We start from the raw sequence: 12,689 nt of genomic DNA on the forward strand, positions 1-12,689 counted from the left end.
GTCTCGGGGCTGCCTCTCCCGCGGCCGGAGCCAAGGGCTGGGAGGGCCCTTCCGGCACCGGCTGCACCTCGGTGCTTAAACAGCCTTTGCAGGCTGTGGTGTTAGGGTAGAGGGCCGGCTCTGTCGTGAGGAGGGCGTTAATGCTTGTGTTACACGCCAGAAAGTACGTGGTCTCGGCGCTTCCAGACTAGAGAAAAGGACAAGAGCGGCACAGCAAAATAAAGCAGCTTTGCTATAATACGTGACAAATTGCTGGCTGTTTCTTGTAGCTGAGGATTTTAAGTGTTCTCATACAAGCGTTCAAGTTGTGTGCTGGGAATGTTTCTTTCCTTTCTCTTGAACAGCATAAAGAAGGTTGGGTAAAGTTGGTTTGGGAGCACTTGCCACCATAGCTCAGGAAGTGATGTGCAGCAGCAAATAACCTTAAAATATTAGAGCTTTATATATGGCCACAAGTTCTTTGTGGAGTTCCTCAATGGGAGTGTAATCATTTGCAATCTGGAGTTTGCAGTCCCTGAAAGATCATGTTGTATTTTTGAGGGATTTTCTAGATGTAACTTAAGAAAAAAATGGTTTATTTTGTAGCATTCAAAGCATCTGATCTTTTTACAGAGACTCGTGCCTCTATTGGAAAAGGTTTAGGCCTAAAATCTTAGATATTTGAAAAGCATTCTTGCTGGAAAACATAATTATGTTACCTGTAGTTACTGTAAGCTCAAATTAAGCAGTGAGAAAAAGTTTGGAGATGAGATGTGTTATAGAGTTACTGTATCACTACAACTGGAAGTGTATATATTTAACTTTTAAAAAATTTTTTAATTTGCAGTTAGCAAATAAATACTGGGCTCCGCATGTGAAGAAAAAATTGTCTTTTGATTCAAAGGTAAATACCTCTACATACATTTAGAGTGTGTAAAGCATCTTAACGCATTTTAAATAACTTCATTAAGCTTATAAAATTCTTAACCTCTTTATTTAAATATTCTTTCCCACAGGTTATTGAAGACGTATATACAAAAGAAATTGTCAGATCAAAGTAAGTACACTAAGTCGTAATCACTTCTAGACAAGTATTCCTTGTATTGAAAGTATTGAAATAGTTATCTGTATTGAAATAGTTTCTGGGGTTTCATAGAATATTTTAAATTGCATTAACATGTTGAATGTAGATAAAAATGACTCGAGTGCATTTGAGCCATTTAATAATTATATTATTTAGAATACCTAATGTGGCAAAAAGGAAATCAATGAGTTCATAATCCTTAGATGTGATGGTTGGACGTAATACTGTTTCGTTCATTGATATGACAGTGTGTTGTATGTAATTTTTGTTGTAATGTTTGTAGGTTGGTATCTTCTTTTGTTACCAAGGAATGTAAAGGCAAAAAAAATCAGTTGAGGAGTGTGCTGCCTCTGGCTTTTTGCTCTCTTCATTATTATTGTGAGCAATTTTATAAAGGGTGATTCTAATTTCAATGAATTGTGTTTTTAGGTGGGGGAGACAGATGTATTCTGCATTGAATTCTTTGTGTGTGCATAAAAGAGTTGGAGCCATAACTGTTTGTAGCTTTTTAGGGGATGTTTGAGAGAAATCTGATTTCTTTATGAAACTAATTGCCCTCCAGGATCAGAGCAAGCTTCCATTTCCAGTCCCTAAGAAGAGATACAATTACAAACTGATTATATATGTAGTTGTAGATTTCCAGAAGACACTCTCAGCGTCTAGAAATGTATGTCCTTAGGGCTTTTGGAAGTGGTGTCTTCATATTTCAAAGATGTAGATGGATTTTTTTTTAAATGGGAATTTGATTGCTTAATGAACCTGCATATTGTTTACGTTTCCACAGTGTTAACAGCAGTTGCTTCTGCAATGAAGTAGTTGCTCTTGCATGGAAATAGGGGGGACAGAAATAATTCCTAGAAGTTTCTAAAGGTTTTCTTATATAATAAAATAAGAGGAAATACAGCTGTTTTCCATGTAGCAAAGATGTCTATGGAGGCTTTCTTTCTGGTGTTAACTTATTACTTTACCTTTTTAGGTTTGCTATTAGAAAAATAATGCTTCTTGAATTCAGGTAAGCTAATTGGACTGAAATGTTAAGTTACTTTTTCATACAAACCATTAAAGATGAGAAGCAAAAGCATGGCAATAAGTTAGTTTGAAGGTAGTATACTCATTTGCTCTTACTTAGTAAAACCTACGAAAATTAAGTAAAAGGGATCTTAATTTAAGGAGGAAATAATTTTATAAGCTTAAGTAATATATCAGAGTATCTTGGTTTATTATTCTAAATTTCTAGTGTAAATGAAGCACTGAAGAAGAGTATATGAATGAATTAGTTGAAAAACTGGGATCTGTAATCTGAAATGTGTTATTAAGCCTTAAATCAGAATTCAGTGAAGTCAAAGGATGTTTTTGAATTAAATCTCTTATTGCAAGGGTAAAAATTAATTGTGGGGCAACAGTGTCACTAACATTTTCTTCACTTGAAAATAAATGTTTAGATGAGTCTTGCAGGTACTTCAGAGTTTCCCAGAAGAGCTTATAAAATGTGTCAAAGGAAGTAAAATATTTGCAGTATTTACTTATTTAGGAACACAATATTTAGTGTTCTCTTTGGCTCTATTTTATCTCTCAAATCTTCTGAGCAGATAGAATGTGACTGGTTTTGGTTGAGATGGATTCTTTGTTTGAAAAGGCCGAAATATAGAAATAGTACCAGTAACTAGAAAAGTAGGACAAGCTTCCCTCTGTTTCCTGCTTCTTTATTAGAAAGGCTGAAGAGAAAATGTAAGCTGTGGTTTGGGCTTTGACCCTAACAAATGGTGTGCATGAATTCTGGAATTTCTATGTAAGCAGTACCTTGGAGTTGGAGGTTTTTCCTTTCTGTGAACATTCGTAATGTTACCTGCCTTTAAGGTAACTTTAGTAGTTCCTGGTCTATAGACTCATCTACTGCCATTTGTCCTGCCTTTTTCTCTCTTTTCCTTCCCTCGCTCCCCCATCGGTTTATCAGACTCCTCTCTTCACACACACGAGCTTTTCCTGTCCTTTATTCTTGCTCACCTATGTTTATCCTCACTTGGGGCATAATAATATTTTTACTAAAATATATTGAATTTATTGGAATTGCTGGGTGAAATGAAGTATCAAGTTCTGTGGATTTTGAAGGAGTTTTCTCCCTCCCCTTGGCAGATCCAAGGTCTTAGGAGGCAGTATTTAATCTTGTATATACCTATGGAGTTAGCTCCAATTGAAGCTACACATTCTGGCTGAGCTCCCAGAAAATAGAAGTCCCTTTCTGACCATTAATGAGCCTTTTCCTCCTGGTTATGTAGAAGTTCTCACTGCCTTTTTTTCACCACCATCTCTGGTACTTTTCTTACCTGAAACTATTGAAATAGCTTACTGTAAGAAATAAAAAAGTAAGCTGTGGAAAAAAAGAAAATAGGTAAAACTGAGTTGGCTCATGAGGGACCAAATGAATGAGAAGGCATTAGGAGGAAGGAATGGATGAGCAGCTTATTTAGGAAGAAACAAGACTTTCCACTTTCTGGAAAGGTGTAAGTGCATTATTGAATATGATGCATTTAGGGTTTGCCTCTTCAGGAGTAACTATGCTGCATAGCTTCAGGAGGAAGTTAAAAGAGGGAGGTTTCCAGTAATTTCTTTTCACTTTCTTGAAAACAGCTAGTCACACCCCAAATATTTAGTGCTTTTTTTTAGTTGCACAATAATGTAATACTATTGTCTTTCTATGATTAGAAGCACAACATCCATCTAGATGATTCTTAATTTTTTTTACAAGACAGAGTATTTAATGATACAAATACTATTGTACAGTAATTGTTCTTTGCATCCTATGCTAGGAAATGCTGCATGTGATATTCTTTAGACAAATAGATTTTTTTCCTTTTTTCTCCTTTTGGAAAATCAACATGAATTAATGTTATGACTTTGTACTGAGCTATGGCTACTTATTACACTTGAAAACACTCTGGTGAATGTGTCTCCCTGATAAGAAACTCATCTGTCTTTTGAAGCAATTACTGAGTCTAACAAGTTTTGCTGCAGTGACCTAGATGAGAGGTAACTTCAGGAACTACTCACAAACTATAAAAATGGCTTTAAGGAGGAGGCAAAAACCCCTGTGGATAACAGCTCTTTTAAATGAGTGACAAGTTATGTGGGTGGCAGCAACTAATGAAATATTCTTTGTCTCTTCACAGCCAGTACCTTGAAAATTACCTGTGGATGAATTATTCTCCAGAGGTGTCCAGTAAAGCATACTTAATGTCAATCTGCTGTATGGTGAATGAGAAGTTCAGAGAGAATGTCCCCGTGTGGGAGGTAACCGGTTTCAATTACAGCTAGAATTGACTTTGATGCATGAGCTGCAGCTTTTGCCGTGTGCTCACTTATACTGACAGAAGGTAGCAAAGCTTGTAGTGTTAAAAGTAAATGGTACCTCAGCTGGAATGTCTCATGTGGTGTTTTAAAGTGTGTTGTTATTTCAGAGAAAGCAATGACTGGGTGAAAAATCACCTGATCCATTCTAGTGTGCAAGTCCTTTGTTCTGCTGTGTGTTGCCTTTACATGAGCAGCAGCATTTTGCTTTTTTAGCTCTTGACAGAAGTCAAGCATGTGCATAGAAGTTCTTGTTCTGATAGTGAGAGAAAAAGGGGTTTTTATATCTGCAAATACAAGAAAGCACTACTGGTAGTCTTAACATATTATCCAATACTGTTTTGCTTAAAACCTGTGAATATGGTTTTGTAGCATTTTTGCACAAAAATTTATACTAAGGCGATATCTTATTCTGCTTTTGTGTGTATTGTTTTTTGTAATAGTGGGTTTAGAGATTATTTAGTGTTTCTACAAACAGCCCAGTTCTCACAGGCCATCTCAAGAACATGAGCCTAGTTAGAAATTCTATGCAAACATTATTTCAGAATCACAATTACTCCAATAGTAGCACCATTACTGGCACATAGTAGTGCCATTGCTGGCACTGCATTAACCACAAAGGATTAGTAATTTGCTTATGTGGTTTCTGTGTTTTGATTGGTGTGTTTTTTTTCTGGTATATGTGCCAGGTGCAATATGACCAGTTGTGTGTTGCTTCCCATGCAGCTTTGCTAAATTTGTTAAATGACTGCCCTGTAAAAAAACCATCTTATCTCAGTAATTATTTGCATAATCTTTTTCTGGCTGTGGCAACTTAATGGGAGATACACAATTGCAATTGATCTCTGGTGGTTTTTATGTTCTCACTTTTTGCAGATCACTAAACAGCTGCCATAGTTATGGCCAAGATGTATCCATTGTCTTCTAACCTGTGTCATTTTACAGTAATTCTGTGCAATCACCAGTTGAACGTTCTCGTAACACAATCCACTCAACCTGTGCTTCTTGTTCGCTTTGTCTGGTGCATCACCTGTGTTAGAATACACAGAAAGCATTAGTTCAGCTACAAGCACTTCCCTAGTGTAATGGGAATCCTGGTGAGCAGGATATCGTTAGTCTGTTTTGTTTGTGCTGCTGTGTCAAAATAAATCACAAAGAGAAAAATTAATCCTCCTTCTATAGATTTAAATGGGCTTAGAGGACTTAAGCTATGTTTTGTGAATGAAGATTGAAATTATTTGTATCAACCTGACTCAGAATTAACTTCCTCTTCTATTCCTAGACATTTAAAAAAAATCCAGAACACTTTCCCTTCTTTTTCAAATGCATACTGAAAGCATCGCTGGTTGAAAATGACAGTGAATACTCTCTGCATGAACAGACAGTCCTGCTGCTTTTCCTTGATCACTGCTTCAATAGTTTGGTATGTTAAAATTCACTGTAATACTTCCTGTGTGTTTATGTGGTTCTGTGTTAATAATAGTTTTGTTTGAGCAGTTTTTCCTCATGAGACAGATGAAGCAAAATTCCCGTTTAAGGAAGAAGATGGTACTGAAGAGCTTTTACCCGTTTTTGATTCTTGCTTTATCTCGCTCATCACGTTACTTTTCTTTGACACAAGGTATAAAAGAGAATCAGAATTGGAGGATTGGCGTGTACTATAAAGTCATATGTTCAGACTTATATTTCAAAATTATGGTTAAAATATGTATTAATATTTGAAAATGTGCTTTACATTTAGAAACAGTTGAGTTACTACTGTGCTATTTTTAATTTGACTGGGAAATTAAAAAATATTTGTTAACTATTGAAAAAGACAGTAACAGGTTTAGGTAATATTTCTATCTCGACTTCTCTTGAGTTAGTTTTAAGAAAGCATGGGACCAAGTTGTGTTCTCAATCCATAGTAAACCCACAGTTTTAGATCCCAAGTAGCAAGTGTGTGGGGTAATTTACAATTGTCTGTTATGTGAAAAAATACTCTGTTAGCTTTCTTGTTACTGGGCTTTTTCTTTACTTGTATTGCACAGAGTATATATCAGTCAAAATCAGGGTCTGCACACGTAAAGAACAAAATCATGTCTCACAGACAAAACGATTTAGAAAGTGTATGATTTTATTTTGGAATTGGAAGGGGTTAAAGGAGCCTGTCATCATCCTGAACCTTATGAGTGTTGTTTATTGAGGTAGTATTTTTCTGTAGTTGCCATGCTATGTGGTACATAGTGACTATATGGACTCCTGGTTACAGATCATGTTTCCCACATAACAGGGATATGGAAGCTAATAAAGTGCTTGTAAAAGCATGCTGCTTTAGAAGCTGCACTTTTTTTGTGAAATACAGAACAGAATAGTCACAGTAGTGTTTTAAGTAATGAGCACTGAAGTTTCAGAATGCTCAGTTTGTCTGTGAAGACATATTTAATATGTGAATGAAAGTTTTTCAGTAGTTTAAGAAAGAAAGAAAACTTTCTGGATCCAGTTGGGAACTGGACATAGGAAAGAACTGTTGAAATTACATTAATTATAGAGAAAATTAGTTATTTCATATTATGGGAAGAGTGTAGATGAAGTGAGAGAAACTTAAATTAAGGACTTCAGAGAGAAAGAATAGAGTGAAAACAAATAGAGAAAGCACAGTAAGAAAATTCAGTCTAAGAATGAGAAATGACTGAAAAAGGAACATCAGTTCTCACCTTGTCTATGCTAAAAATGCTTACATGGGTCGGGCCCTTGCTGACTTGTTAAGAACTGACAGAATCCATGAAAATAACCTAAAATGCGTAAATCAGCAATAGTTACTGGGTAGGGCTATTGTGCAGTTTCTTATTAGGAAGTTGCAAAATCTAATACAACATACTTATTTTTGTCAGGTGGCAACGTACATTAGTGTACATAATTTTTTAAAAAGAATGTTCTGTCTCTGACTTTCTAACAGGAGGTGGATTTGATCAGAAGTCAGGTGCAGCAGCTCATTTCCTTACCAATGTGGATGGCTCTACAACCTGTAAGCATAACACTGTAAACCGGCTAAGCAATCTTCTAGGCATTATCCAAGTCTGTAAAGTGAATTCTTATGGAATACTGTTATGGAAACCTAATATGTAAAGCTGCCTTCATTGCTAGGGTATTATATTTTTGAGTGCTTGGCAAAAATTTTCATAACACTAAGCTTTGTTGCTTATAGCTTCTTAAAACTGTAATTTGTAGACAAAGCTATGAGATCACAGGGGCTGGGGAACGGAGCTGACAGCTAGTCTGCTGTTGACATGACTAGATTCTAGCAGTATTACATTCTTGTTTTATAGAGATACTGTTTTATAGAGATTAGTCTGAGACAGCTATTTATTTTCAATAAGAGGACAGGTTTGTGGTTTTATCTCTTGTGAAAACAAGACCTCTTAGTGACTGAGTAACATCTTAACATTTCAGAAACGTCTGGAACAAGAGCTGAAGAAGACACCAAAACTAAAAAAGTTCTGGAATCTTATTAAGAAAAATGATGAGAAAATGGATGAGGAGGCAAGAATGCAGTATGTTACAGGAACCTTTTTTCTGGTTAAATCTGAAGCCTTTAGTGCATTCATTGTTTTATTGAAAAGATTTATTTTAGCTGAAACACAATGTGTTTTGTTTTTATTTAAACTGGTAAAGATTGCAAATATATGGTCATATGTGGTCTCCTGTAAACTATTTTGTTTTCCAGTAGTCTTTATGCAAAATACTGTATCTGATCATGAATTTGTGATACCAAATTTTAGATCTGTAGGATCAAAGCCAGAAGACAATATTCATTTAGTTATTAATATTTTTTCATGACCTTTAGCAAATGTTTCGCTCTTAAATAAATAGCTTATGCAAGTATTTGAATAAATTTGTGTGTATCTCGCCACAGTTAAGTGTTCCAATATTTCTGTGTTGCAATGTGGTAAGGTGCAGATGGGTACATTCTTCTCTTTGATGCAGTAAGAACAGGGGTTTGGTAATCAGTTCTCTGCCTGAAAATGTAGACTGTTAAGCCGTCTGCCTGAGTGCAGAGAGAAGAGTTACCATCTAAACAGGTTAAGTGTGTTTTAAAGCAACCTGCTACTATAATATAAATATTAAAGTTGCTACCTTTGTATTAGTCAAAGATACAATGTATTTCTAGTCTGCATTTACAGAATATTAATTTCTTGTCATTTCTGATTTTAGAGCATATCAAGAGAGAAGATTTCTTTCGCAGCTCATTCAGAAGTTCATTTCTGTGCTAAAATCAATACCTGTCTCAGGTAACTATGGTTCTTAAATTAGTTTGTTATCTGGTAATTTGTCTTAAACCCTTCTCTTGGTGAAGCAACTACTCCTTAGGATACCAATATGAGGTTGGAGACTTTATCTGGTTAGGGTTCTAGTGAAATTCATGCCTGTCTGCATGGGTTTCATGTCAAAATTGGTATTTGAATCTGTAAATGCTTTAAAAATGAAGTAACAGCTACTTTAAACTTCTTTTGTTTAGTACAAACTTAACAATTAAGTATTTCTGGTACTGATATTCTGTATTGTGTTCTTTCAGCCTTCTTAGAGCATTAAAGGATTTAATACATACTTAAAAGCCTTGTTAAACAGGTGGTGTAAATGCTTATCATAAGGCTGTATTCTGTCAGTACTGTTGATTTACTTTAAGAACAAGAGCCTAAGTGAAGTGAAATTCTGTCATAGTGACAAGGAAAATTATATGCTTGTTCGATTTAGAAAGGAAAAGTGTTTGTACAGGAAGGTGTTAGCCTTTTGACAAAAAAAGACTTATTATGCTCTTAAGTACAGCACAATTTAGGTGAAATCACTTCCCAGATTTCTGCTTTTGATTTTAACCTCTTAGCAAACCAGCTCTTAACTGACCTGTAAGGGGAAATTCTGTGTATTGTGGCTTCCTTAAAAAGGGTACTGATCCCCCCTGTGTTCCTAGTTATGCCAGACCCGTTTTAGGAAGATTTACATTAATGGTTCTTCAGAGGCTTTAGGAAACAGATATTCATTAAAGCAGACTTAGTGTTGTATTTTTACATGATCCTAAAGGCTTCCTGGTGGTTACCACTCAGTACATTTAAATGTCATCAAGGCCTTTTGCACAGACCTTGATTGCAGTTTTTAAATAGGTATTTTTGAGTACCTGGAGTGAAAAGCTCTTCAGTAACTTGGTGTGCCATTGATATCTTGTGGAAGTTTGCATTTTTGTGTGTCATTTTAATTGCTTTTTTTCAGAGTGGATAAAATAATTCCTGAAACTGGTTCTGTTACTTTTTTATATCCAAAAGTATTCTGTTTATTATGAAGTAAAGGATTGTTTCAGAAAAAGAGAATAATGTGCTAGTTAACTATTTATCTTGTTAAAAGCTAGTACTGGTATATTAGCTGCATTTGTTACATTTTAAATAATAGTTCAAATAGAAATCTATTGTGGTATGGATCAATTGCAAATTGATCAATCAATGTGTTGTGTTTTTTTTCTGTCTAGGTCCTGTTTCTATGGACAAAGTTCATTATTGCGAGAGATTCATTGAACTCATGCTGGATCTTGAGGTGAGTTATTAAATTGTTTCAACCTGTTTCTGAGTGTACTTTTTGAAGTTTTAAATGCATAAAGTCATTATTACAGCCTTATTTCTATGAGCAGGTGGTTATGTCACAGTTGTGATACTGTGTTTTTCTGTATGTAAATAAGAGATTTTAGCAGTGCACCCACATTGGGAACTGTCACAGTTTGACTCAGGATTGACAACAACAATGAACTGACTACTAATGTTTGTAAATCAGAGGAGCTATTAGAGAAAGCTGGAGTTCTGAATCGCTCAGTGAAGTTGTTAATTGGATTACTCGTAATAATTCTAGCAATTGATTAAAAGGTGTGATACTTTAACCTGCTAGGAATAACGCAGGAGTATTCTTCCCCATGTAATAGGTCACCTAAAGCATCTTTTTGTCTAGCATGGTGTAGTCTCAGAAAGCATCAGTAACTATTTGTATTTTACTAGAATTCATTATTTAGAATTAACGGTTCTGGTGATCTAGGTTTATTCCAGAATAATAGGAAGCCAGGCAAGGTTTTATGAATTTTTCTCTAGTTACTGATAAAGTGGGACAATTTTAAGCTTCAGAATTAAAAATAGAAGACATTTATTTACAATTTTTCACGAGTAGCAATTAATTAAAATAACATCAGATTTAGAAGACATTCTGAAATAAGACAATTTTCTGAAACAGTATGCTCAGAGAACTTAAAAACTGTCCTCTGCTAAGTCAGTTAACTAGCCTGTGCTTTTAGTTGAAATAGAAATAACTTTTAATTAGAGCTTGTCATATGGATTAATTTCCTCTCATAAGAGAGAATATGTATTTGAGTTAGACTCAAGTCTGGTTGTTAGCCAAAATGCTTAGTGGAAATATATTTAATGTTGATTCTTACTAAGTATTATAGGAAGGTTAGAATTCAGACAGTTTATGAAGCCTATGTAAGTTACTGTAACAAGCACTTGAGAAATTAGCTGTAAATCCAAGTCTTTTTGCCTCTGTAGCATGTAGTGTTTTAATAGGCTCTTTTTACCTATGTCGAGGCCTTTTTTAAAATACACATTTAATTTTAAAGTGTATAGACTACCATTAAAACTTGGTGATCTGATAACCTGAAATTCTTAGAGTTTTCTGAGAATTTTTTTGGTAATTATTGTGCAGGGCAATGAACATTTTCTAATACAGATTCTGTTATTTTCTTCACCTTAGTTCTAAACACTATGTTGATGCTTTTTGGCCTTCTAAATCTAGTCTGTAGATTCCACCAATAAATTTTTTTCTTGAATTGTTGATGAGTACTATTGTGTGCTGTTTAACAGCTGCTGTGTATAGAAGCTTAAGCTGTTTGCATTGACACTAAATTATCTCTGATTTCTTTACGAAAAGCTTTTATAGGTTTTTAATTAAGATTTGAAAAATTCTCAGATCTGAGTATCTTAAAAAAAAATTGAAGATAGCTAATGTGCTACATTAGAAGAAACAGTTTGCAGTCTTAGAAAGAAAAGCTTGAAATTAATGTACAAGATGAACATTTAAAATAACTCTTTGACATATCTTTTGTAGCACACGGTCATGTAGACACTTAGTAGTAGAACAATTACTTTATTTAATTCCTTTTTATTACTGGCAGGATGCAATCTCACTAATGACAACTTTGTGCCATGCTCCCAGTCCTATGAAAGCCTGCGTTCATAGCTGCCTACTTGCATGAAACCAGTCTTAACATACATCAACACTGCTTATTATGAGAACCTCTGTTAGGGTATGAGATATGTAAATAACTGTAAATATCTATTTTGATATGTGTTGTTGAAATAAAAGGTTATGAGAAACCAGGATTTCTTACATATTGAAGCATTGCTCATACTAATGTGTGGTTCTTTACAACAGGCATTGCTTCCCACACGGCGCTGGTTTAATACAGTGTTGGATGACTCCCATCTTGTTGTTCACTGTTACTTGTCCAGTCTTGCTAAAAGAGAGAAGGAAGGTCATCTCTTCTCCCAGGTGAGCTATAAAGTTGTTGAAAGTAACTTTTTCATTCTAATGTGGCTCTGAATACTGTAATTGTTTTGGTTTATATTTATTTGTTAAGAAAGGTTTTTATTAGTGTTTCTGATGGATGCAGAATATATGTGTATCTAAATCCTTCAGACAGTAGTTCTTTCACACTTTTACCTATGTGTGTGACTGGTCTTACATTTCTGGCTCTGTTTTTGAACAGTTCTTTAAAGTTTTACCTAGAAAACAGTGCAGCTTCTGCCATGCTTTATCCTGTGTATGGCCAAAGCTGTCAACAGCGCATTCTTCTACATTTCATTTTGACCTCAGACTGTTCTACGGTGCAGCTCTTTTTCACTACTGTGCTTTGGTTTACTCAGTCATAGACATGGTTTTCATGACAGGATCTGAAGATCCCTCCCCTTTCCTGCATCTCAATTGCTTTTCTTGCTGCTTGCTGTCCCCCTATCTCTGGCATTTGTTCATTGTCTCTGAGGGTCAGTATTGAAAAGCCAGCAGCACATCTTGAATAACATTCTTCCAAGTTAAATAATCTCATTGAAAGGTAAGGTGAGTTCCAGAGCTGTCATCACAGAGGGCAAGAAGGAGCAAGACCTCCCCTTTTGGGAAGCAGCAAGCCATAAGTTGGGTTCAGTGTCTCTGTGAACCTCTACCTAGGTACTTGGTGCAGTTAGTTTCAGTTTCAAGTCCTAGTATATAAGAGAAACCA

At 35.3% G+C, this 12,689-nt stretch overlaps 1 protein-coding gene across 1 annotated transcript in view; it reads left to right on the forward strand.

Annotated features, from left to right (window-relative positions):
- The window catches only part of AQR (aquarius intron-binding spliceosomal factor), a 52,522-nt gene that overhangs the window by 1,496 nt on the left and 38,337 nt on the right, over positions 1-12,689 (forward strand). The window contains exons 2-11 of the mRNA XM_010007747.1: positions 827-883; positions 996-1,036; positions 2,040-2,075; positions 4,231-4,351; positions 5,691-5,831; positions 7,347-7,415; positions 7,841-7,941; positions 8,603-8,679; positions 9,906-9,970; positions 11,849-11,965. Coding sequence (XP_010006049.1) covers positions 827-883; positions 996-1,036; positions 2,040-2,075; positions 4,231-4,351; positions 5,691-5,831; positions 7,347-7,415; positions 7,841-7,941; positions 8,603-8,679; positions 9,906-9,970; positions 11,849-11,965 — 825 coding nt within the window. The remainder of the gene's footprint in view (positions 1-826; positions 884-995; positions 1,037-2,039; positions 2,076-4,230; positions 4,352-5,690; positions 5,832-7,346; positions 7,416-7,840; positions 7,942-8,602; positions 8,680-9,905; positions 9,971-11,848; positions 11,966-12,689) is intronic.

This window comes from Chaetura pelagica, unplaced genomic scaffold (assembly GCF_000747805.2).
Source record: "Chaetura pelagica isolate M959 unplaced genomic scaffold, ChaPel_1.0 scaffold70, whole genome shotgun sequence".
NCBI lineage: Eukaryota > Metazoa > Chordata > Aves > Apodiformes > Apodidae > Chaetura > Chaetura pelagica.